This window comes from Podarcis erhardii (assembly GCF_964252035.2).
Source record: "Podarcis erhardii genome assembly, chromosome: 7".
NCBI classification, from domain to species: Eukaryota; Metazoa; Chordata; class Lepidosauria; order Squamata; family Lacertidae; genus Podarcis; species Podarcis erhardii.
This window is the reverse complement of record NC_138511.1, coordinates 27487125-27513104: the sequence shown is the minus strand read 5'-3', so window position 1 is coordinate 27513104 and position 25980 is coordinate 27487125. Positions and strand designations below refer to the sequence as shown.

Sequence of the window (25980 nt, the reverse complement as noted above, 5' to 3'; positions counted from 1 at the left end):
GGACCGGCTCAGCCCAAGAAACGTCGGTGCCTCAGCATAAAACACCTAGTGATAAAAGCAACCCTCAGAAGGGGCAGGCCCTCATTGGATAGAGTGCAGCCCTGGGGGAAGAGGGAGTTGGGCCGCTGCTCTGTCCTCCTCACTTAAAACCTACTGCTTGGGTCGGTCAGGGCTACTGGCGGGTTTTTGCCACGCGCTCAAATAGGAAAGGGCAGTTGCAGTGCAGGTGTCGGCCTCGGGGCCATTTCCCCAGCTCCTTCCCCTGCACCCCACATCAAAAATAAAATAATAATAAAGGCCAAAGCAATGTGAAGACAGGCTGGATGCTTTTGACCCTCCCCAAACTCCCATCAGAGGTCGCATCTTGAGAAGCATCCTGGGCACCGGGGCTCACTAAGGGATTTTTTCCATGAGCTGCCCTGTCAGCCCTGCTGTTTCGTTGCTTCCTCCCTCTTCTTCCTCCGGGTAGCGGTAGCTGCAGTCATCCACCTCCTGAGCCAACTGTCCAAGCGGCACTAGTGGGGGGCAGGGAGAGAGAGAGAGAAACAGGCGAGTGATTTGCGCAGCTGCCCCCCAGTTCCTATTCTGTGGATAGAATCTGATTTCCATTCCCAATTTGCGCCTTCTGTGCTGAAGCTCCCATCCATCTAGCTCACGGCTGGCTTTACTGACAAGCCGTGAGGGTCTCGGGCCCAGGACATTTTGCAGCCCTAACTGGAGGTGCTGCTAGGAATGGAGAATGGGGCCTTCTGCGTGCCAAGCAGGTGCTCTGCCACAGAGTGGCACCTGTGTAAGGAGGAGCACAAAAATCCAACCCTGCTGCCGCCACCCCTGCCAGGGTCACTACTGGCCATGTGAAACGCCTCCCCACCCACCCCTTCATTTGTCTTCCAGCACAAACATGGGGTGGGTGAGAGAATTTTGTTTTTTGTTTAAAAAGAAATCCTTGCTAACCTCAAGAGATTGGCTTCAAAGCCACCTCAGCACTCTTCAAATCCAAAACCAGCTTCCCAAATGCCCCAGAGTTAAATGGAGGCTTTGGCTAGACAAGAGGAAGGCCTTCACGGGCCACCACATCCCCGGCCTATGTGGTGGTGAGGCCGCAAGGGGAAAAGGGCTCCTTTCTACCAAAAAATGACAAATGTGTGCTCGTATCTGGCTTCACAGCTCGATGGGGACTGTGGCGATCACACAGGGTCCCCGGACGTTTGACGGTCTATTGATCCCTGTGCCACCACTGTGATTGGCTCCTTGATGCCACCAACCCATTTCTCTCGGGTACACATGGAGTCCAGACAGTTGTTAACATTAACATGAAGACCCGAGGCTACAAACAAATAATCAGGTTTATTTTATAAGCATGAACAAGTTTATGGTTTCAGTTAATTTTTCTTGGCAGTTTCTTAATCTTAGTTTCTTTACTGACCTATACGTTCCTGACAACTTCAAACTGATTATCCCAACTATCTACAGTGGTACCTCGCAAGACGAATGCCTCGCAAGACGAAAAACGCGCAAGACGAAAGAGTTTTCCATTTTTTTAGTCGTTCCGCAAGACGAATTTCCCTAAGGGCTTGCTTCGCAAGACGAAACGTCTTGCGAGTTCTTGCGAGTTTGTTTCCTTTTTCTTAAAGCCGCTAAGCCGTTAATAGCCGCTAAGCCGCTAAGCCGCTAATAGCCGTGCTTCATAAGACGAAAAAACCGCAAGACGAAGAGACTCGCGGAACGGATTAATTTCGTCTTGCGAGGCACCACTGTATCTAACTCCACCTAACAGTTCCTCTCACTCTCTCACATTAAAACTAGACCAACCCACAGACTTATCCTCCCTCTTCCATCTCCAACTCCCAGCTGACTTCCAAACAACTCCAACTCTAACTCTAACTCCTCCCCTTGGGCTCCCACTGGCCAATCACTTCACACTCATTTAACCCTTTCCTTATGAGCCACCTAGGATGGCAAATGCCACAGGGACCCCACAGCATTTAGAGAGTGATTGATGTGGCTTTTCTGACTCAAGCAGAGAGGCAGGCTGAAAGGCAGAAGTCGCCCACCTTTTTGGACCAGGGGGGCACATTTTTGAAAGTGCTGGGGGCGCGCGTCATAAAACGGCTGCTGTAGGTGGTATGACATAACACAAAGTGAGAGAGAGTACAGTCACGGTGAGGTTTCTCCCATAATTGTATTTTCATACGGAATCGATCTGCCTAGGAAATAAGACAGCGGCAGGGAAAATGAACAAAAGGGAAGAGGGAAACAGCAGCCCTTTAAGTCGCTGGAGATTCCTTTCGACTGGTCTCCAAGCAGCTCACGCGGTAACCACAGCTCTGACTACAGTCCTTGGCTAAAAACACAGACAGGCAGGGCCGTGTTGCTGTGTGGAGGCTGAAGTGAAACAGGGAAGGAGGTGACCTCTCTGGGCCGCAAGGCCAGGGGTGCCTTACAGGGTCAAAGCACAGCCCTCCAGTGGTGGGCCCTGAAGGAAGAAGTCACCGGGGGGGCAGGCCAGGCAGAGGCAGGCCCTTGGGTGGTGGCTATTCTCAGCTAAAATTAAAAAATTCTCTGCCGAAGCACAGAAAGCAAGAAGCGGCAGCTGCCGGAGGTTGCAGCTGGGGCCTTCTGCCTGAACATCAGTTGCCCAACCGATGAGAAGTGCTGATGTCTGCAGCCGACATGTATTGAGCTAAGTAATGTGATGGGTTTCCCCTCCCTATTTTGCAGCGCATATCCTGCGATTTTGGGCTAATTTTGCACAAGTCTGGTGTGGCAGTCATGCGGAGGGAGATGTGCTGCTCTGCAGAGCAACGAGGCCTCCCTAGCCCCCACCCCAGGCTCTGAAAGCCATTTTCAGACACCCTGTTTTGACTTCGGCGGATTCTGAAAAATAAGCCCACATCCTTCCAGATGTGCCTTGGTGGCCCCGAATATGCTAATCCTGTTTTTGTTTTTAGAAAGCAGAGATGAGCTCTGGGCTCACTACCACATTCCGTGCTCCTGTGAGGTTGGGGACATATCCCCCGGGTGACTGAGATGTGGTTGGGATGGCTCAGCCCTTGGTTAGGAAGGAAAGAGAGAGAGATAGCTTCCGGTTCCACTCTGCCTTAATGGAGGCAGCCCTCATGACAGCTGGAAATCAAAGTGAAGGAAAAACAAGGATGGTTAAGGGTAATTATCCTTGCAAAATCCCCCCCCCCCCGGAACAGGGGAGAATGGGCTTCACTCACAGTTCGTCTTGGTACCTGGCTCTCAATCCGGCATGGATTGTGGGAGGCAGGGAGACGCTGAGTGCAAAAGCACTTCGTCTGCTGAAAACTCATTAAGAAGCAGAGGTTCTCCCCTTAATTAGAGCTTAATTGGACTAAAGTACAGGCGTTGTACTAGCAAAGATGAGATCACAAACTGTGGAACATAAACAACTGCAAGGACTTTAAGGTTTGAATTTGAAATAAAACTTCATTTGGTGCAAAAGATGGGGGGAGGGGAGCCTATGGTTTCTTTACTTAAAATTTTATTCTCTACATTTATGATTCAGCAACCCTCCTCTGACTGTTAGTTCAAGCTATATTTGTACAGTACATGCAAGGATGGAAGAAACTGGATTATAAATATGGAATATAATATCAAACGGAACTATGTGTGTAAAAAAAGGAAAAAGGGAGGGAAGCTCTATAGTGCAAAAGGTTTACAATGGAAACTTAGAGCTGACTCTTCCCCATCCTTTATTATTTACAAACTGAATAACACTAAGAGGACTTGGAATTTAATATAATTGGAAGTATGGTTGCACATATACAGTTGGAAGGAAGGATGAGAGGAGTCTGTGAACTGCCAAGGAACTGATAAGGTTCTTTACTGAGTCATCTGTAGTTCGACAGACCGCTCTTCTTCCCAGGCCGAGAGAGAAAATGGTGACAAGAGGTAATATTGACTGGGACAGAGTGACTTTTGCAGCTGTTGTTAAAGTTGCAAAACAATGCAGCACGGGACAGAGAGACAGAGAAATCTCTAAAACAACAATGGGATATCAGCTCTGCCCAAGGCATGATAGATAACAGCAACAACCAGGGGAAATAAAGACATAACATCTTACAAGGACAGGAAGAAACACCATGGACAAAATAATTGCCACACACAGCAAGAACAAGGATATAGTTTGAGTTCCTCACTTGTAGTTTTATAAATCATTTAATGTGTCCACACAAATAGAAGTTATTAATATTGCAGTTGTTGTATCAGGGATTATTATTATGACCAGTATGTAATTGAAATTAATAAGATTTTGGAATGCAGAAATAAAATCATCAAACCATCAAATCTAGCACAATTTGGTATTTGAACGATTGGTATTGATAATTGTATTATAAATTGGTATTATTATAATGAGATTACTATTGGGCTGTTATTGAAAACTGATAAATATTATTATAAAAAGAAAAAAGAAAAAAAGAAAGTGAGAGAGAAACTCCAGCCATTTGAAATAAGTGCTGGAAATGTTAAGTGTTGGAAATGTTAAGAAATAGAGGGTATGTTTTATCATATGTGGTGGGAATGTAGGAAGGTTAAAAAAAAAGAGAGAAATGATATATAATGAAATGAAAAAAAAAATGTTTAGAATAACTTTTATTTAAAAACCAGAAGCCTTTCTATTAGGTATTGTAGGAGTGGAAATTTCAAAAGATCAGAAAAAAATTGTTTACGTATGTTACAACGGCAGTTTGAGTGCTGTTAGCCCAAAGATGGAAACAAGAAGCAGTCCCAATGAAAGAAGAGTGGCAAACCAAGTTAATGGGCTATGCTGAAATGGCAAAACTAACTGGAAAACTCAGAAATCAAGATGACAAGAAATTTTAAAAAGAACTGGAAATGTTCATTATGCATTTGCAAAAGTATTGTAAACAGATAAAGACATTGGCAGAATTTTAAGAATACTTGTAATTTTAGAAATAGTATAGGAAATCTGAGGTTAGAAAAAAATTGGAGCAGAAATGATACGCATTTGATAAGAAATTTAGGGAACCAGGAATGGAGTGCGGGGGAGGGAAGTCAGGGGATTCGGAGAATCCCACTTTATGGAATTGATATGGTTTTATGTATAATTTTCTTTGTTTATGGATGTTATTGCATTTGTTACTGTTTGTTTTTTATTTTTGTTTTTGTTACTTTTGTTGAAAACTTAATAAAAATACTTTTTTTAAAAATGAAATAATATTTATTCCAGGCCCAACATATTTTAGAAAAAAACGGCCCCAAGGAAAGCTTTTCTTCCTAGATGCATCAGGCTTAGACTAAAGCTTATTTCAAGTCTCACAGAACTGTAGAGGTGGAAGGGACCCCAAGGGCCATCTAGTCCAGCCCTCTGCAATGCAGTTAAAGCATCCGACGGCTATCCAACCTCTGCTTAAAAACCTCCAAGGAAGGAGAGTCCACAACCTCCCAAGGGAGACCATTCCCCTGTTCTGCTCTCCAGTGTGTCTCTTTTTCCTCCTGGGAGCCCTGAGCTGCTAGGAGACCAGCTGAACCTGCAACCTGGGAGGTTAAAAAAAACTACACAGGGCTTGTCTTTCTGAATCCTGAGGGAAAGAAAGTCCAGCCCTTTCACCAGCCAGGGTTTGCATGGCCAGAAAACCAAAAGGCTGCAGTGACCCAGGAATGCTGAATGGCTGCAATGGGGACCCCCACTCACCCTGGACAAAGCACCCCATTGGTGATACTCCACGGCAAAGTGGTGTGTGAGGGGGGAACAGAGAGCAGGTTCCTGGCAGAGGATCACGCCTTGGTCTTACCTTTCAGGATCACAGCTGGGAACTTCTCTCGAGCCCAGGATCTGAAGAAGATGCAAAAGAGCACCAGGAACAGTATGCACAGAAGCAAGGCTACTGCCAAGGCGATGCTGATGGGGACCAGATGGCTGTCCTGCTCTGAAAACAAGGAGAAGGCATCCCTCAGAAGTAGCCCCAAAATTAAGCCGAGCTCCTGTAGGAAGTCCTACAGGTGTGCTTGGGCTCAGGAGAACAAGGCTGAAAAGCCTTCCTTCACCACTGAATACTTGCCCCAGGACAAGTAGTTCTAAGCCTACATTTAGAACAAATATTAGGAAGAAAAATCCGTGTTATCCGAGGCCTAAGGAGAAAACCAGGTACTCCAGCTCTGCATAGGGGAACAGGCCTGCTGCCTGGGAAGAGTTCTGGGATCTCTAGCACCAGGTGCCTGGCAGCACCTGCCCAGTCCACCAGGTGCCCAGCAGTGGCACCACTTTGTTCAAGATGGAGGCACAAAGGAGTCAGAGACCTCCAACCCAGGATGTGGATGTAACAAAATGCTAGAGGCAAGCACACCTATCTACCAAGAAAATGTGACTCATTCCAGGAGAGGTGGAGATAACTAATTGTATACCAAAACAATGGATGGTCATTATTTCAAAGCAGGCAGCCTCTAGAAGGCTGTGAGGCTGGTGCTGTATTTTGCCTTAGAACGGATGGGTACCTGGCCCTCACTTGAACTCCTGAATGAAGCAAACATTTTTTTCTGTTCTTACAGCCCACAATGGAAACTCATCATCACCCTAAGCATGGAGTTTTGAACATTTCAGGTACTGTATTTTTCGCTCTATAAGACGCACTTTTCCCCTCCTAAAAAGTAAGGGGAAATGTGTGTGCGTCTTATGGAGCGAATGCAGGTGGGAGGATCTGCTCAGCGCTCCCTTTAAAGAGCCTTAGGTGTCATCACTGAGGGGGGTGACAAAAAGAGTTTTTTTAAAAAAACTGGGCTCACAAAACTTTAGGAGTGATGTGGTGGCTTAGGCGCCTGCAGGTTCTGCGCTGCCTAAAATGGCAGCGTGGGATTTGCCTCTGCCTACTGCCTCTCCCTCGGCTGCCCTACAGCGTCAGAGAGGCTTGCCCTGCCCCCATGGGTGGATCACCCCGGCCGCAGGACATGCCCCCGCACCAGGCACCCGAGCGGCTAGCTACGCCGCTGCATGCAGAAAGGCAGCCGAGAGCTGAGTCGGAGGAGAAGAATGAGAGGCAGGAGCAGCAGACAAAGAAGAGGTGTAGAAATAGGATGATTTACCAGTCTAGAAGCTAAACGAAAAACAAAACAAAAAAACGTAATAATACATCTTCCACCCAGTTAGGGTCCTTGAAGCAGCTCATAGTCAAACCCAGCAATTCAGAAACTAGAACAGCTGCCAAAAATAAATCCCCCCAAACCAAGCTGCAAAATGACTGTGCAACGAACTGAGTGTTCTAGCAAATGTTATTCTCCTCCCTCGACAGAGAGAAGCCAGGTCTCCAGTGTCGATCACAAGCATTTCCATCAGTGACTATTAGTGTGACACAGAGTAGAGGGTGACTTGCCCTTATTTCCTTTTGCCACCCTCCTCTGCCTAGAGAGCAGCAGAGGCAAAGCCCTCTGAGTGACTTCTGCCAAGCTGCTGGTCGTTCAGCAAACACTCACCTGTCTCCTTAGTTAAAACCGGCCAAGTCGGGGGTTTTGTAGGGCCTTCTGTTGTCGTGTTGCAAACCACATCAGTTTTCGCCGTCCCAGGAATTGAGATCTGATTAGCTGGACATCTGCAGGCAATCACAAAGTCCCATTAAAACGCACACCAGCAACTATGATACTGAGAAAAAAATGTTTTTGCTGGTTTTTTAAAAGGACTTACTGTGTCCAGTTTTGGCATTTACCAGATATCCAGGCCTTAAACTTCCCTTCAGGACACTCTTGGCAACCTTTGAAGAACAGGTGGGGGTTACTTAATGGAAGTGAGGCAACAAACCCAGCCCTGCCCTCTGGCCTGGTCGAACGGACTCCCAAACTCACCAAGCTTACAAGAGCTTGAAAACCTCTACCCCCTCTGCTGGCAAGGAAGGCATGTAACATTATTTCCCATATATGTTGATGCCTTGGAATTCTAGGTTGGGGAAATGGTTTAGTTTGGCCCTATAAGATGTCATTTCAGCTAAAACAGAAAGCACCTCTTTGCTGACTAATATTCAACAGGGTCACTAGATTCTCAGAGAACACTTGTAAGGTGTCACTGGAAAGTGAGGGGGCAGCATTGGGGGTGAGATGTTGTCGATGGAGGAAGTGGAGCCTCGGACACACTCCTCTGTCTTATTTTGACAGCACCTTTTCTTCATGTTCCAAAGCCTCAAAAGAAGGTGCCCAGAGATGGCAGGAAACAGCCCATAACCTGGGAACAGCCCAAGTTTATTTCCAGGCACCTCTCCCTTCTGTTCCCCATCTGCCCCTTTGTGCCCCCCAAGTCAGCCTCCCCTTTTCCATCTTCTGTCAGCCAGACACCCTTCCCCACCCCATGCCTCTTTCCTCTATCTCTCCAAATCGTCTTTCCCTCCCTCTAGCACCCCAGAAACACACCAACCAAAGAGGGACCTTTCTGCCCACCCAACCTGTCTGTGACATGAGGGTCTCTCCGCCAACAGTGCCACATCATGCACACATCTCCAGTCTTTGACACATTCCTAACCATCCTAAGCCCTCACCTGCTCCATTCCACTCCTCTCCAATACCACAGATGCAGCTGCCGCACTCTAGATCTCCGCATTCATATTCAGGGGCGCATTTGCAGACAGCATCAGAGTCTTCTGAGCAGCGTCGCTCATACTGATATTTGTCTAAAGAGTTAATGCATTTTTAGAGGTCCACATTATACCCGAAGAAGGGGCCGTTGGCTCCATCAAGCAGCTATGGCCACACGAAGTGGCAACTGAGTCAAAGGAGTAGTTCTGGAGGCAAGCAGGTGAGCTCTGCATGACAAGGTGTCTGGGAGAGAGCCCCTCTGGCCCCTTGGTTACTAGTTACTCTGACAAGTGGGTGGGGCCATCCACCTGTCAATCACCCAGCATCACAATGATGTCAGGGGCAAGGCGCTTTGAACAATAAGAATATGAATGCATCAAATGCGGGTCCGCGGGAAACCTCTTTAATTAGATTGTATTCATTCGGAATTCATTGGCATTTGTATAATTGGGTTAATATTGAAAAACTAGTAAATTTATTTGTCAAAGCACCCTGCAACATGGGCATTCGTGATGGGGCAGCTGCCGCTCCTAAATCAAGTAAATAAATATAAATACTTAACTAACTGACCAAGTTAGAGATATTTCGATTCTGGCCCCCCCCCCAACATAACGCCTACCCCCCCCAAAATAAATCCTGGCTGCACCCATGCCCTGTAAAGTGCTGCTAAAATGAAGGGCTTTCCCCTCTGCTTGAGCAGGGTTTTTGTTGCAATCGCATTCCTGAGGGTTTGCACTGGAAGCCCTGCTAAATCAGTGGAGGGCTTCAGTATGGCTCTGAAAAGTAGCTGCTGGGCATCACCAATGGAGAAAGTGTGTTCAGGTTCTCATTGCGAGGACTTCCCTTTGGGGCATCTGGCCACTGTAAAAACTAGTAAAGGTAAAGGGACCCCTGACCGTTAGGTCCAGTCGTGGACGACTCTATGGTTGCGACGCTCATCTCGCTTTATTGGCCGAGGGAGCCGGTGTACAGCTTCTGGGTCATGTAGCCAGCATGACTAAGCCACTTCTGGCGAACCAGAGCAGCGCACAGAAACACCATTTACCTTCCCGCCGGAGCAATACTTATTTATCTACTTGCACTGTGTGCTTTCAAACTGCTAGCTTGGCAGGAGCAGGGACAGAGCAACGGGAGCTCACCCTGTTGCGGGGATTCGAACTACCGACCTTCTGATCGGCAAGCCCTAGGCTCTGTGGTTTGACCCACAGCGCCACCCGTGTCCCAGTAAAAACTGGATATGGGGCTAAATGTGCCACTGGCCATGCAATACAGCTCTTCCCATGTTTGCATGGCCTTGAGGATGCAGGAATAATTAATAATATAATAATAATAATAATAATAATAATAATAATAATAATAATAATAATAATTTATTATTTATACCCCGCCCATCTGGCTGGGCTTCCCCAGCCACTCTGGGTGGCTTCCAAAAAAAATATTAAAATACTATAATACATCAAACATTAAAAGCTTCCCTAAAGAGTAAAGTGCTTACGGTCTACCCTGCTCTCAAGCAAATATTTCATCATGCAGAAGAGGCAAGTCCAGATACCCTTTTCCCAGGTGGCAGCATTACTCCACTTTCTAAAGGAAATTGGTCCAGCTCATCCCTGCTCAGAGCCTGGGAAGTCTCCTCATAAGCCATCCCGGAGTTGTTCTGCGTCTCTCTCTCCCACCACCCTAGGGATTTCTCACGCCCTGTTTGCAAACTGAAGCTCCCTTCGGAAACAGCAGGCGCCAGCTGTGAGTGGGGATCGCGAACGGGAGGATACACCTACCTTGGCACGGGGTGCAGGGGCTGCAAGTCTGGCGCTGGGCGTCCCGGTAGGTGCCTGGAGGAGAAGGGCAAAGGAGCGTCGTCAGAGGAGCGGGCTGAGGGGCCAGCCGAGCTCCGGCCAAGCCTCCCCACGGGTCCGCCTGCCGGGGCAGCCCCCTTACCTTTTTCGCAGCCCGCCTTAGCGGCGGCGAGGCATCTCCAAAAGAGGAAGGCGAGGAGCAGGAGCGGCGTCGGAGCGGAGCGCCCCATCAGAGCGCGCAAGAGTCGAGTAGGGACTACTCTCGCTTCCTCCGGGCGGCGCCAAGCCTTTTGTGCGTCGGAGCGGGGCGCCAGCGACACGTGGGGGGCGGTTCCAGGGCCGGGAATCCCCACCGAAGGCGGGGGCAGCCCCTCGAGAGCGCCAGGGAGAGAGGCTCTAGACTTGGGACCCTCTCAAAGGCGAGATGGGGGGCGCGCACCCTTCCACTCCTGCGCGCAAAAGGCTTCCAGCTGGCCTTGGAGGGGACCAGCAGGCTTCACACTCCTGCCCGAGGCTGCCGCAAGTTAGTGGGGTGTGTGGGGCTAGGTTAGACTGCTTTCTTTGCAGGGCCAGGGAGGTTAGACGACGTTGCGTCCAGCAAGGGCATCGTCCCTTCCAAGCACCTGTCAGGTTGCACTTTCCGCTCACTTGCCGCCTTCTCGCCAAACCTCACATGGGGGCAGTGGGGGGGGGGAGTGGGGCTTTGCACTGGAGCTCCAAATGCGCACTTTTTTGCCCGCACGTGATCGGATCCCACTCGAAAACGGGGGTGGGGCACTGCTTTGGAGCAGCACAACACACACCGGCAAGGAGGGAGAGGCCACACACAGCACAACACAGATAAGGGTTCAAAGCCAATCTAGGGAGGAGCATCCTCTTTGGGCTAAGGAATGGAAAAGAGGGGGCAGAACAGGCAGAACAGGCAGCAACGGGGGCGGGGTCATTTGGGGACACTTATAGGTAAGAAGTAAGCATTGGTGGTATAGTGGTGAGCATAGCTGCCTTCCAAGCAGTTGACCCGGGTTTGATTCCCAGCCAACGCAGAGAGTCTTTTCTCCTGCCAACCTAGCAGGTTGAAAGCACGCCAAAGTGCAAGTAGATAAATAGGTACCGCTCCGGCGGGAAGGTAAACGACGTTTCCATGCACTGCTCTGGTTCGCCAGAAGCGGCTTAGTCATGCTGGCCACATGACCCAGAAGTTGTACGCCGGCTCCCTCGGCCAATAAAGCGAGATGAGCGCCGCAGCTCCAGAGTCGGCCACAACTGGATCTAATGGTCAGAGGTCCCTTTACCTTTACCTTTACAGGTAAGAAAGCACCTCATGAATAATTCTGTACATCATGAAGCTGCAAATGAAAGGGTGAATAAACATAGCATCACCAATTTGTTGTGGTCCATTTTATTATAACTGGAGTGGAGAATATTGCTCAATATGTTATATATCACCACTTAACTATAAACACATTAATACAAGTCATGAACAAACCAAATCATTACCTCCATATGCAATGGGAGGGACATAAGGTGAATTGGTGTGAGCCAGTTCACTGATAGATAACAAGACAGTGATTACTGGCTGATGAGCCCTTTCTCTTCAGTAATATCCTGTTTTATGACATGAACTTTTTTTGAGCTTTCTTGGAAGCAAAGTCCTCAGATCACTGTAATCCAAACCGCTGCCAATTCAACTGAAATCACTGCTAAGCCACCACTGCAAAGCAGACCCACCAAGGCAGCCACAGCAACCTCCCATAGCTCACTGCATCACTTGAGAAGCAGGAGGTGCGAGTTCGAGACCCATCAGCCATGTAAGGGGCCAAAGTGAGGGAACTCCTGGAGTCAAAACCAAACTGGGTGCTCCACAGAGAAGTACCATGACACCACCCAACCATGGCAGCAGACAGGACAGCGGGCATCAACCTCCACACCAGTGTCAGGAACTATGGGAGGAGCCCCACTGAGATAGAAGAGGGGGCCCTGGTTCGAATCCAGGGTGCATTCCTACACTAGGAAAGGGGAGGAGGATCCCACACAGGGACACCTAAGGAAAAGCGGGGGGGGGGGGAGAGAGAGAGAGACAGTTTCACAGACCAATTATAATAGGGCTCCTGTGTGGGCCAACCAGACCTTTTAGCTCAACCCCCACCCCCCCACAACCCACCTGACCAATCCCCTCCCTCTATGTTACCTGATAGGTCAGTCAGCCATGACAGATAACATCCCCCCCTCATCCCAACCTGTCCTCTCACAGCCCAGAGAATGAGTAGGCAAACTAAGGCCTGGGGCCAGATCCGGCCCAATCACCTTCTAAATCCGGCCCACGGATGGTCTGGGAATCAGTGTGTTTTTACATGAATAGAATGTGTCCTTTTATTTAAAATGCATATCTGGGTTATTTGTGGGGCCTGCCTGGTGTTTTTACATGAGTAGAATGTGTGCTTTTATTTAAAATGCATCTCTGGGTTATTTGTGGGGTATAGGAATTCATTCATAATTTTTTTTTTTCAAAATATAGTCCGGCCCCCCACAAGGTCTGAGGGACAGTGGACCGGCCCCCTGCTGAAAAAGTTTGCTGACCCCTGGCCCAGAGAATGGTGTGAGCAGAAGGACCACTGCCTCTGAGTCTGCCTCCTATCAGCTCAGAAGTTTCTCCTGAGGCTTACTGATGCCTGTTCCTAGCTACCCTTCCTTGCAACCAGGAGACATGTTCACATGAGTTAGTTCCATCACCTTTCAGCTCAGGTAAACTGTGAGGAGGGCCCCATCCTTGTCTCGTTTCATTGCAACGCCTCAACAACTGCATAATCTGTGTTTGTTTGTAGGCAATGACCTCCCAGATCTCACCTCTTTTACCCATTGGCCCAACAAGTCTGACTAGCAGTCTTTCAGCTTTTCACACCTACATTTCATCCAAGCGTGAATTTGGGGGACCCACTTCTTAATCAGACTGGAGTGAGCCCAAAACTTGTTATCACTGGAACACCAGTGGTTGTGAAGAAAAGGCGTTTGCCTTCACCTGGCAAGCAGAAAGCCCCCACCCCAGATAATAAGCTGACCATGATGCCCTGTGCTGGGAAGTACAGTATGTGAAATGTCAAAGGAGGAAGGGGAGTGGGGTTTCCTGTCACTGGGCTGGATTAGAAACATGAGCGGTAATCTTGCAATCGTGATTGAAGATAGAGAACTGGTAACTGTGGCTTCAAATAGGATGTTGTTGTGATTTTGAAACAGATAAAGCAGTCTTTCTGCTTGATGATACCTACACATATGCAAGCTAAAATGTAAAGTGCAGTTTAGATAAGTAATCCTAACTGAAAAAGCATTGGCACCACCGACCCAGTTGGGCATGTTCATTTTATTTTAATTAGCTGCTTATACCTATTTTCTTCAACTTGGAAAATAAGACTGTTTTCTCTTGAAAAAAAGTATGTGCAGTTGCCTTTATTCTTAATAGAAATTATTCTGAAATGCCCATGCACTGACTCTCCAGCTACTAAACATGGGGTGAAGATTGAGTGCACAGAGAAATCAGATGCTGTGAATGTTACCGCTGCTAAAAAAATAAAAGAAATGGGGACAGCTGATGTGCTGCTCTGGTTATTATATGTTAATAGCACATTGTCTGATAGTTTCTTCAGTGGCACAGCCAGGCTTGATGGGGCTCAGGGCAGGTGGGGCACACTGCTACCCTGCTTCCCCCCTGCCACCACTGGTTGCTCAGTGCCCCAGCCCACTTGCCAAGCAGTTGAAAGGGACTAGATGACCAGGGAGGAGCAAGACAGTGCGCGCGCACCCCCCCCCCCCGATGTCTGAGATGGTTCATATCACCAGTCTTTGGCCAGATCTTTTGATAATCCTAGAAATCACTGTGTAAAAATCTAGGAAACTGCAGACCATTAGCTTAATATCTATTCTGGGGAAAGTGGTAGAAAGCATTACAGATATAATTATGAATCATGCAGAAGAACAAGTCTTGCTGGAGCAGAACAAGCATGGCTTTAGCAAGGCCATCCTGTCGAACTAATCATTCTGAGTTCTTTGAGAATGTCAATAAGCATGTGGATAAGGGTGATCTGGTAGACATTGTGTATCAAGACCGTTAAACAGCTTTTGAGAAATTTCCTCAGCAGAGAAAGCTTAGCAGTCATGGGTGATGAGAACAAGTCTTTCCATGGTTCAAGAACTGGAAGCAGAATTAGTATAGCCAAGGATCCACAGCACCTGGGACTGGAACCTTTCTTTTTTCTTCTCTTTTTTCAAAAGCAAGCTGGTGCTTGTAGCCACTGAGGGAAAGCAGAACTGTTTTATCCTAATCACTGAGGGCAAAGGATGAATGAGGTGTTTTGGTCAGCAGGTGATAGGATTTCCTGACCTATAGGGACACTAACACCAAGTATCCATATAAGCCCTGAGAAACCTGCAGCTGGCTCCGATTAGTATACTGCAGAAGAATGAGTAAATGAATACTGACCAGATAAGTTTGTAAATGATGGGTTTTATTTGTGATGTTCTGGAATAGTAAATATCAGGAAAATATTCAGCCTTATACTTTATTGTAATTAAAAATATTTGTGATTTGCAAAAGTAGCAACAATAGTTTCATCTTTTTTTGTAAATTGCTTTTCCTTCCTTCTTTTCTTTCTTTCTTTCTTTCTTTCTTTCTTTCTTTCTTTCTTTCTTTCTTTCATCCAGCGGTGTATAATTTTTGGGAAATACTAAAAAACAGAAACCATAAAGTGTCTCCAACCACTTTGTCTGAAGCAGTGGTCAGCCATGTCCCTTTGAGAATATTAAAAGCAGCAGGACATGAGGACATGAGGACCACAGCGTTCTCTTGATACGAGAAGAAACTGGGTGGTTGAATGAGCCCTGGGAAGGCTATGCAAGGCTCTGTGTGTTCTTACCTCAAGCTTTGGTGTGCGTTATGAATGCCTACCCCATTATTAAAATGGCCATGAGGTTACTATGGGATTGCTTGGCCCAATGTTTACATTCCACAATATTGTCCTTCAAGTCTCTCAAAGCTGCTAAAAAAATTTCTAGCATTTGAAGATGGGCAGTTTATTGAACTTTAACCAATGACAGCTATTCAAACCAACTGACACGACCAGATGATTGGTTGTAAGTCACTCTGGGTTGCTTTGGGCAATATAAAGTACTAACAAAAGTAAGAAATTAGATAGTAAGATGCAGTCAGCTCTTCTAAATAAACCCTCAGTCATCCTGTGAAGGCACCCAGGCTTGAAATTTTGGATATGCCAAAGAGCCTGTTGAAAAAGCTGTGCCGCTATTCTTAGCAAGTGACTAGGAAATGGTAAAATCTTAGTTTCTGGGAAATATCTTAACAACTTTGTTCTCTGGGAGTGAAGTTTAAGGCGGCAAAACTCAGATCAAACACTTACTGATGCCCTTACTCCCACATAAGAGTCGAATAACTGGCTTTTCTGCTTTTACCACCCAAAGAAAATTTCTGCTAACAGAAGATTTAAGAACCAGTCTGGTGCATCATCAAGCCTGAAATCAGAGTCCAGAGGCATCATGCTGCCGCTTCCCACGTTGGCCAGCCAGATGCGCCTGAGAGCCTATAAGCAGAATGGGGAAGCAGCCGTTGTTTGCTCTCCAAGCACCTGGAATTCAGGGGTAGACTTCCTCTGGACAAGGAGGTTCCCCTTCGCTGTCATGGCAATCACATTACAGTGGTACCTCTGGTTACGTACTTAATTCGTTCCAGAGGTCCGTTCTTAACCTGAAACTGTTCTCATTCTGAAGCACCACTTTAGCTAATGGGGCCTCCTGCAGCCGCTGCGCGGCTGGAGCATGATTTCTGTTCTCATCCTGAAGCAAAGTTCTTAACCCGAGGTAATATTTCTGGGTTAGTGGAGTCTGTAACCTGAAGCGTATGTAACCCGAGGTACCACTGTATTCATAAACATGGACCCAGCGTGCTGCCCCGTTGAAACCATTTGTGCTTGGTTTTCCCTTCACAGGGTCTGTGACCTTCTCACTCCTGGGGTTTAGTTTGACCAGAATCCGGAGTATCCATTTTCAGAGTTAACTCTCAAACCATGACTCCCCCGGGGTCCGACGCACAACGCAGGAGCTGCCCTTCCCCATTGGCTCCGCCGCTGCAGGTAGGCGGGCCTTGGCCTTCCGCCTCGCGCCGACCCAGGTGCGAACGTGACGTCAGCAAAGCCCCCTCAACTGCCAGAAAGCGCGGGCTGAGGCGGCCGCTCGCTCTCGCCTTTTAAGCTTGCTTCCCCTCCCCCACCCCCAGCCGCGACCTTTTCGAATGACGGCCGCTACGCGCAGGGCTTGAAAGCGAAATACGTCACGAGTCTCCTCAGATCAGACCCCCCCCTCGCCAGGGAATTTCCATACAAGTTCTCACCAAAGACATTTAAAGCGCGCGACTCCCCCACCCCCCCCAAAAAGAAGAATATTATTGGCTACTGTAGTTTAAGGGTGCTGGAGACTGTGGCTGTGAAGGGGGGCACGTTGGTGGGGAGGAGGTGCCGGGTCTCTGCGAAGCCGCCTCCTCCCCACCACCCTCTCGCCATAGGCCATGCAGGCAGCTTCGCGGTGAGCTCCCACAATGTTGTTAGGAGACTTCCCCTCCCCCTCTTTCTCGAGCCACAATTCTCGCAGCTGTTTAACGGCTTTCCCCTTAGGGAATTCTGGGAATTGTAGTCCTTATGGGGGGGGAAGCGGCGGAAAGGGGACCTCTAACGGTTCTCAGCACCCGTAACAAAATACAGTTCCCAGGATTCCTTGAGGGGGGGGGGGTAAGTCGCCGCTCTTTAAAGTGGTAGGAGATACGGCTTGAAATGTGAGGGGCTGTTGTAAGAGAGGGAGAGGCGCGGCTGGCGCGGAAGATGTTAAAAGGAGTCGGAGGCTCCTCCTCACGGGAGTTCGAGTGTTGCTCTCTCTCCGGCTGTACCATTCCTCCTGGAAGCGGGGGGGGGGGGGGAGGAGGGGAGGAACCATTAAGCCTTCGCTGACGGAGAGCCATCGCGAGCTTCCAGCGAGTGGCGGCAGCGGCAGCAGCAGCAGCAAGCGCCCGCCTCGTCTCTAGAGGAGGAGGAGCTGCAGTTGCCGCCGCCTTTTGCACGTAAGAACGGGTGCATACGCGTGCGGGAAAGAGGCGCGTGCAAAAGATGGCGGGTGGGGCGCCTGGGTGAAGCGAAGGCCTGCCTGGCTGTGGAGGCGGCGGGGCGAAATCCTCCCTCGTAGCCGTCGGAAGGCCGCCCCTCCGTCTCGCGTGTTCAGCAGCCTCCCTCCCTCCCTGGAGACTGAAAGCCGGGCAAATCCCAGCAATAGGAAGCGCGGCGGGGGAGGCCTGGCTGGCCGCGCATTCGCACGACTGAGGTGACCCGGGTTACGACACGCGCGTCAAGGCGGTCCAGGGGAGTGCGTGCCTCCGCCTCTTCGGGGCAGGCCTCTAGATCAGTGTTTCCCAACCTTGTGCCTCCAGCTGTTTTTGGACTACAATTCCCATCATCCCTTGCCACTGGTCTTGCTAGTCAGGGATGATGGGAGTTGTAGTTCAAAAACAGCTGGAGGCACAAGGTTGGGAGATGACCGACAACATCAGTCCCGCCCCACGCCCCTGCTCTAAGCATACAGGCAGACAGCAACCAGGTCTGCTCCTCTGCCCTTGCTTTCCATCTTTGGGTAGACCAGGCATCCAGATACCCAAGGCTGAAACCTCTGATCTGTCCCCTGCTTTCGCAACTGTGCCCGCTGACCCCAATTTCCTGAAAAAGGCCAATGCAGTCGGATAACACAGGACTACACCTCTGGGCTGCAACTCCTTCCTACTCAGCTAAATAGGTATAGCAAAGCAGAGCTATTTTGCACTGCTGGCAATAAGCGGTGCACCCTCAGCTGCATAGCCGTCTTGATACTGGTATAATAATGATGGGGTCTTTTATGCATAGATACTGGCCATGGAATTAATATTTGAGAGGTTGCGATTTCCGCAGAGATTTGAGCTGCAAGCCCTTCACTGCGTATCTGCAAAGTGTCTAACAATATCTTGCGGTTTTCCTCCTGCAACGTTTCTAGGGAGAAAGAGCTCTGTGCTCTTTGTGTCCTCCCTGACAAGAGGACACCAATTGCAGGAGCCATTTTACCAAAAAGGTTCTATGGTCCCTTCTGGTCCCTGTTTGTAGCCTTGAATTCATATGGTTGGTCTGTGGGCCTGATTCTACAGCTCTTCAAGTTTTATTTCCTTTTCACTTTAGCCTCACTGTGTTAGTGCTGTTCTTAATATTTTCTTCAACCCTTGCTAACTGTAATAGCATTCAAGCATTGTGTGCATTTCTCCCTCCTCTCAGTAAATTCAGTTCAGAAGCTTTTCCCCCCCCCCAGCATTATGTCTGAATCAGCTGCAACTGATGGGAAGCCTGTCAGTTACTGGCCATTACTGTACCACTCACAGTCAGAGCAGGCTTAGCTGCTGTAATTGCTGGCAAAAGTAATTGAAAATGTGAAAGAAACCTGTGCTCCCTTGCCGATTTACAGAACGTTTAACTAAGTGTGAGATGTCTAGATTACTGTTATTGCAGTTGCTATGTAGCGAGCCCTTGGGTCATCTTGACTCTGCATTTCTGCATCCTCCCAAGGTGCTTATTTGACCACTGAAAAGTTGGAAAAGGGGCAACAGAAAAATGGTAGTCAGCCCACTGGGACTTGCTTCAGGCAGGATTGCAGCTTGTGACCTTGCCAGATTAATGATCATTATGACTTCCTTGCAATAAAAGATGGAGATGAGGTTTCCTATGTCTTCTCGGCAAGAGTTGGCTTCTGATGTAGGGAGAAATGTCATTCCCCAAGCACTTGGAAGTAAATAACCTCATTTCCCAAGCAACAGGTTTTCCCCCTCAGTCACAAATTGGTGGTTTGTTCGTTTTCGGCTGTAGTTATGAGGTCGCTGCTTCTTGCCTGGTGTCCCTCATAACCAAGGCTCTGCTGCAGTGGGTATCTATGATCTCTTGTCTCCCTTGAAGATTGACGTAGATTTAAAAAAGGGCTGAGATCAGATATGCAGCTGGCAGGAAGCTCCTATTTCATCACTCTTCCAAGAAAGAAATGCTAAACCAGGGCTTTTTTCAGAAATGTGCTGTGACTTTTGACCTTCCCAGGATCTGTGGGTGTTCCTGGCCATACTGATGCTGGCTGCTTTAAGGTGCCTCTAAGGCACTTAACATTGACCTCTGTCCAGCAATTCTCCTTTCTATATTTTTCTTCTCTTCAGTAACTCCTTAGTTTGGCTGCAACTTGGATTATTGAGCAGTGGTGATTGAACAATAAACTGTGCAGATAAATGTTGCTTTGCCTAACAATTGTTTCTCTCTTGTTCTGTAGTGTGTGTGTGTGTGTGAGAGAGAGAGAGAGAGAGAGAGCGAGAGAGAGCGCTAGCCTTTCGTTATTGAGGTGAGCAAAACGCCCAGTTTTCAACATGACTGCCAAAAGGGCTCTTGTGATCTTGGCCAAAGGAGCTGAAGAGATGGAAACCGTCATCCCCACAGACATCATGAGGAGGGCAGGTGTGAGTATGCCCTGGGGCTTCCTAAATATCTCTTCCTTTCCTCCATTCCTCCTGGCATTGTTGTTGTTAACAATAAGACACTGTCCATGTGCAAGAAGGCAAGTCCCTTCCTTGGCATAGGGAGCTTACAGTAGCCAGAATGGTTGTCCTGTGCCTCTGTGTTGTTGCCTGCAGGTGGATTCCTCCTGAACTAGATCCTGAGCTGGTTGCAACAGTGTTGACTGCTTAGTCCTGGGACCTGGAGGGCTCATGCACTGTTTAGAGTTGCATAGACAAGGCATGTTTAGTTGCTTGGCAATTGTGAAGTGGTTTGAGAAGCCATTTCTGCTGAGTTTCACTTGCGTAGGCAAGCATGGGAAGTACAGCAGGCCACCTGTCATTTGAGAAATCCTCCAAAGTGGAAGGTGGCTGAACCCGGAGCCTGGGTGATGGCCAGGGATGATGGGAGCTGACGCCCTGCAGCATCTGGAGGGCTTTGGGTTCCCCCACTTCTGCTCCATGCAAACGGCACTTTGGGCAGGAGAAGGTGTTCTGTATTAAGGATGGGAAGGTTTACATTCTCAGCAGTCCTATCACCACCACTCCCTTTCCCATACCACCAACCCCCTCCCTCTGCTATTATGTTGGGGAGAAGATTATATTAACAATGTAGAGAAGCAGACCCCCATCCCTGCAGCCTCGAGCCAGGAAACGAGAGAGAGATTTATAGGTACAGGTGATCTAGATGTAGGTATATGCAGGTGGGTAGATAAAGGTCTCTGCCTGTTCTGTGGGCTCAGAGGGATTTACAGCAGTTTTATCATTCTTGTCCTCATGGGTCTCACAAATGTTTTGGTATGAAAGAAGCCACTCCCCCCCCCAAAAAAAAACTGTTCTTGTAAATGTTGTAAACCCTGTTCTAATAACAAATAGTGAAATAAAGTAAACCACACCATCCAAAAAGCTATCCAGAGGCAGGCTGGCTGGCACCTGCTAGACACCAAAATGATGTGCTGTAGAGCAGGGCTGGACTGCAGAACAGAGGTCAGTTACAGGGGACAGAGACAGTGTCTCTTTCTGATTCGCCACTTGTGCAGACCAACCATTAGTCCCCTGAGTATGACATACCCACTTAATTCCACGTATGCCTCTTTAACAGCTATTGTATGCCCACAGCATCTTTAGAGGAGGTATGCTAGAATGTATGCAGACATTTATTTGCAACCAGGGAGAGGTGGGAGATATTGTTCAATTATGTACTGTGTTGCTCCCTGTATAGATTTCTCCTAAGGGATTCTTCAGAGAGTTAACTTTTTGAATAATAGCGGGTGGGGTTGGTTACTTGCTGATGGATTTTTTGGGGGGAGGAAACACGCTATATACAAAATTACGAAATGCCCATTGTGCTGGGGACCACTAATGCGAAAATTTACCTCCACCAAACTGTTTTCATTTCTTTGGTGACTCAGTAGATTTTGGCAAATAAAGCAGAGCTGTCTGTTTTCTCACCAGATCTCTGTGACTGTAGCTGGCCTGACTGGTAAAGAGCCTGTGCAGTGCAGCCGAGATGTCTTAATTTGTCCCGACAAGAGTTTGGAAGATGCCCGGAAGGAGGTTGGTGCCACACAGATTCCATGTTGCAAAAAAAAATGGGTGCCCCGCCTCTTTCATATTATGCCCAAGTGTCTTCATCATCATCTAGGGGTGACCCAAGGGTACCTTCAGCTTGCACAGTGATAATAATCAGGAGAAAGGGGGAATTGCTGAGGAGCTGGAAACTCTGACTGGTAAAGAGGCAAATGGTGACTCTGGAAGCTTTGGAGAAACCTCTCACGGTGCCTGAATGTGGCTTCATGGAATCATGGCCACAGAAGGGAAATTGCAAGTTTCTAAGTGGCGTTCCATTAGCAAATATGGATAGTGATTCTCAGTGCCACTGAGTTTAAATAAACACTATGACCTTACACGTCAAACAGATGCTAAGAAATGACACTATGAAAAAAAACAAAATGCCCCACAACATTTATAACTTTTGGTGGGACGGGAAAGATGCTAGGATCAAATCTGTTTGGAAGTAGCATCCTCTGATCTGGAAGATCTCTTCTGTCCACCCACAAACCCCAAAATCCTGTTGTTTTAATGATGAAGGGAAAACCGTCACACCAGAGGCTCTTATTTCTGTTTATTCCAGGATTGAGCCATGGCACAATACTGAGCGTTCGGTTGCCTGCTAAAGGATAGCTGCAAATAAGATGTTTGCTTTTGTTTTTCCAGTTTTCATGCTTTTCTTTTGCTAATGCTTTTTCCTATTTTTAGGGACCCTATGATGTGGTGGTCTTGCCAGGAGGAAACCTGGGAGCTCAGAACTTGTCAGAGGTAACAACTTGGGGAAATGTGGGAACTTCCCTCCTATTTGAGCAAATATTCTCCCGTTCTGAAAGTGAAGGAAGCAGAGTGCAATCATTCCAAAGTCCAAAGTAAATGTTGCAACTGCTTTGGTGTGTCTAAAGCCAAACTGGTTTCTTTTCTGGGGGTACTTGGTCCACATTCCCTTCCTTTGTATAAGGCTGTAGATACAAAAAAGCCACAACTGAACTGAAACAAAAGAGGGTCCAATGGCATGTTTTGGGGTGTGGGGGCAGGGGACGGAAGAAGTAGTTTCCTTTAGTCATCTAGTAACAACAAAATCTTCCGACACCTTCCTTTGTACCCTTTCTCTTTGTTAGACAACCAGTTCTGATACATAACAGCCTTCTTGTGTGCATAGCTGGAAAAGGATATCTTGTTGATCAAATATATTTCTCTGCAGTCGCCTGCTGTGAAGGAGGTACTGAAAGACCAAGATGGCAGGAAAGGGCTGATTGCTGCCATCTGTGCAGGTATGCTATCAAAGTCTGCACCCAATACTCCAAAGATCCAGGATACCAACCCTGCATAGAGCTTCACCTATCACAGCTGATGCCATTGGCTGCCTCACTTCTGAGGTTTGGCTTTCTTGTGCCACTGATGGTGTAAAGAAAAACACAACTAATATCGGCAGGCTGCAAGTCTTGCGGGTTTGAAAACTGAGAGTTGAAACGCTGTCTCCTCAATGGGTAGAGATTTGAGAGAAACTTGAAGATAACAATCCTGTTAATTGTGCTTGCCCCCATGTGGAAAACGCTCTGTTTATACAGCGAAGCAGGCCTGGTTTGTTTTTCGAAGGGAGGCTTCCTTTAGGGGCAGCTTCTCTGAGTTGGGATGTGACACAAAATAACACTGCAGAAATAGCTGCATTTCCCCCATGGAATCCTAGGTCCCTCTTTCCAGTTAGCAGCTGCTGGCTGTGATTCTCTTCCCTCCTTGCTGCTTCTGACAGAGTGGCTGGCCGGGCTGTGCTGTGCTTGCCATATGTGGTGTGGCTTGACCTTCTTTCACCGCTTGGCCTTTGGGTGCTGCGAGTGTCGGGTTCCGCACCCTCATCTCAAAAGCATTCTGGGTTGGCTCTTGTGAAGGGATCTGTTTGCAAGAAATGCATGTGGATGTCTCAAGCTTGGCCTGCCGCTCCAGGAGGCCTCTCACTGTAGTGGGGATCCTTGGCTCAGTCTCTCCTTAGACACTTTGGCTGTGGGAACTCCTCTGAAGTGGGAGTGCGTGTCATTCACGCAAGGGTTTCCCTGCTGGGAATTGGCTTCTTCTGGCCAATGGGGAAACACCAATCTCCCTCTTCTTTGGGGCAATAATAATCCTTCCAACTGCTTATTTGTGTTTGCAAATGCAAGAAACAGCCAACCTCCTCCTTAGGGTGCAGGTGGGGCTGACTTTGACATATGGGCAGAGCCACTTACCTGTCAAATGACCTGCAGTCATGGCGACATCAGGTGACTGACAGGTGGGCAGCCCCAGCCCCCTGTCGAAGTTGGCCTATAGGGTGTGAGGAGGAGTCAGCTTCACCAGCGCCTTCCCCACAGGAAACTTACCGGCAGGACTCTGGGTTCTGTGCTAGCTCTGCACACCCGAAAGGTGTTACCAAACTTCCTGTTCCCTTCCTCTTCCAGTTCAGTGGTTTAACCAGGGCTAATCTTTTAGTGACTTGTTAATGACACAGGGCACAATGGTGGTTTTGTCGCCAGATTAAAAGGAGGGAGATCACTTTCAACTCTGCATAAAAGTTCCCTCTCTTAGTTTTGTCTCTCTCTTAGTTATGTAGATCAGTTCAGTATGTGTCGTACTTTGTTCAGTGGGACTTAAAGGGAGTTAAAGGGACCCCTGACCATTAGGTCCAGTCATGACTGACTCTGGGGTTGTGGCGCTCATCTCTCTTTACTGGCCGAGGGAGCCGGCGTACAGCTTCCAGGTCATGTGGCCAGCATGACTAAGCCGCTTCTGGCAAACCAGAGCAGCGCATGGAAACACCGTTTACCTTCCTGCTGGAGCGGTACCTATTTATCTACTTGCACTTTGACATGCTAGGTGGGCAGGAGCAGGGACCGAGCAACGGGAGCTCACCCCATCGCAGGGATTTGAACCGTGACCTTCTGATTGGCAAGTCCTAGGCTCTGTGGTTTAACTCACAGTGCCACCCGCGTCAGTGGGACTTACTCCCAAGCAAATGGTCATGGGTGTACTACAAGTTGCATAACTTAATTGCTGGTTGTTTCCAACTGGGGAATCGTCATCCCACATATTTGGAAGTTTTGTTAAAACAGGGGGGGGGGGAGAGGTTTTATGGCCTTCCTTCATTTAAACCTAATGCTATCATTTCAAGCTTATTAATTGCACACACTTAACCATTCCTCCCAAATCCTGCATGGGTAGGGCGTGTGATGGTGGTAATGGAAGGGTGAGGGATCCCCAACACTTTTGGGGATCTGGCCTCACTTGCCACTTCGATGCTGGGACAGCTTTCCAGCATGGTAAATGTGGCCCCGGGTTCCAAAAAAAGGGTTCCCAATATAAAGTGTGCACAAGTGACGGCTCTTTGTTGATCTCTAGGACCCACGGCTCTGCTGGCACATGGCATCGGATACGGATGCAAAGTGACAACCCATCCCTTGGCCAAAGACAAGATGATGAGTGGAGGTAGGTGGCTGCAGGCGCACGGCAGAGATTGACTTGCACAGACAGTGTTTTGTGAAGCACAGCTCAGGATTGTAATTAAGATGCTTTTCCCCCAAAAGGAATGTTGGGTAACGTATGCATATTATCAGAGACTTTGGTTTTGAGAAATTGCCAATTCTGCGAGACCTAAATCTGGTGGCAGTTCAAAGTTTGAGGTTTTTACTGCTTTGGGTGTCCCTTCCCCCTTACAAACCATCAGTATATAAATTTCATGAAATAAATAAAGGATGAGAATTGCGGCTTCTCTCCTTGCTACAGTGGATGAAGTTCATAGGTGGGGGTGGAGTTACTTCCTACACATTCAAGTCAGCTTCCTGTGGCTGATGCCTGCTGGAGTAACCTGTTCTGTTTTGGTTTTTTCATTGTGCTTTTCTCTGAAGACCACTACAAATACTCTGAGAGCCGCGTGGAAAAAGATGGGCACATCCTCACCAGTCGGGGACCCGGCACCAGTTTCGAGTTTGGCCTTGTGATTGTGGAAACGCTGCTGGGGAAAGAGGTGGCCGCTCAGGTGAAGGCCCCCCTTGTCCTGAAAGACTAGGGCAGTGCCTTGCTGAAAGAGGAGAAAGCCTTGTGGCAGAAAGCCTTTTTTCCCTTTTATAGCAATAGCAACACACACTCACACAAGTCAGGCAGTACCCTTAAGCGCAGCAGCAGCAGCAACAGCAGAGATGATAGTTGCACTTAAGCCTGGAAACTTGAAGCAGCCTGGAGGGGGAGGTGCTGCTGTCCAAGTCCCTTTTGTGTTTTCCGAGACCCACTTGCTTTCAATAAAAGAGGAACTCTGTTGAAGAGGTTTGTCTTGTATTTGTGGCCCTGTTTATTTATTTAAGAATCCACATCCCATTGTTCTTTTATCCCAATAAAACAATTTTAAAAAATCTGTGAGTACAACAGCAAAAATAAAACCACCAAACTGTAAAACTTAAGCAGTGACCACCTGCAACCCAAATGTGTTGCAAAACAGGCTTGCTAAGATGGTGGCCTTGAAGCCATATGAAGTTGGGGCTAGGT

General features: G+C 48.1%; 2 protein-coding genes across 5 annotated transcripts; one reads left to right on the top strand and one right to left on the bottom strand.

Annotated features, from left to right (window-relative positions):
- Positions 1-304: 304 nt before the first annotated feature.
- Positions 305-10803, bottom strand: TNFRSF9 (TNF receptor superfamily member 9). Of its 2 annotated transcripts, none has more exons than XM_081871366.1 (7): positions 10480-10803; positions 10320-10373; positions 8505-8636; positions 7664-7730; positions 7456-7571; positions 5784-5913; positions 305-515 (listed from the first exon to the last, which is right to left on the bottom strand). In XM_081871366.1, the coding sequence occupies exons 1-7, from the start codon at positions 10565-10567 to the stop codon at positions 482-484; spliced, it is 621 nt and encodes a 206-aa protein (XP_081727492.1). In that variant the 5' UTR covers positions 10568-10803; the 3' UTR covers positions 305-481. The 2 variants fall into 2 exon arrangements, with proteins under 2 accessions (XP_081727492.1, XP_081727491.1); XM_081871365.1 differs by having other exon boundaries at positions 5784-5918; positions 10480-10784.
- Positions 10804-16585: 5782 nt separating this feature from the next.
- Positions 16586-25758, top strand: PARK7 (Parkinsonism associated deglycase). 3 transcript variants are annotated; one of them, XM_081871405.1, is made up of 7 exons: positions 16586-16916; positions 19736-19887; positions 21379-21480; positions 22183-22242; positions 22676-22745; positions 24841-24927; positions 25347-25758. In XM_081871405.1, the coding sequence occupies exons 2-7, from the start codon at positions 19798-19800 to the stop codon at positions 25505-25507; spliced, it is 570 nt and encodes a 189-aa protein (XP_081727531.1). In that variant the 5' UTR covers positions 16586-16916; positions 19736-19797; the 3' UTR covers positions 25508-25758. The 3 variants fall into 3 exon arrangements, with proteins under 3 accessions (XP_081727531.1, XP_081727530.1, XP_081727529.1); XM_081871404.1 differs by lacking the exon at positions 16586-16916 and adding an exon at positions 17144-17445; XM_081871403.1 differs by lacking the exon at positions 16586-16916 and adding an exon at positions 17144-17445 and having other exon boundaries at positions 19732-19887.
- Positions 25759-25980: the final 222 nt, after the last annotated feature.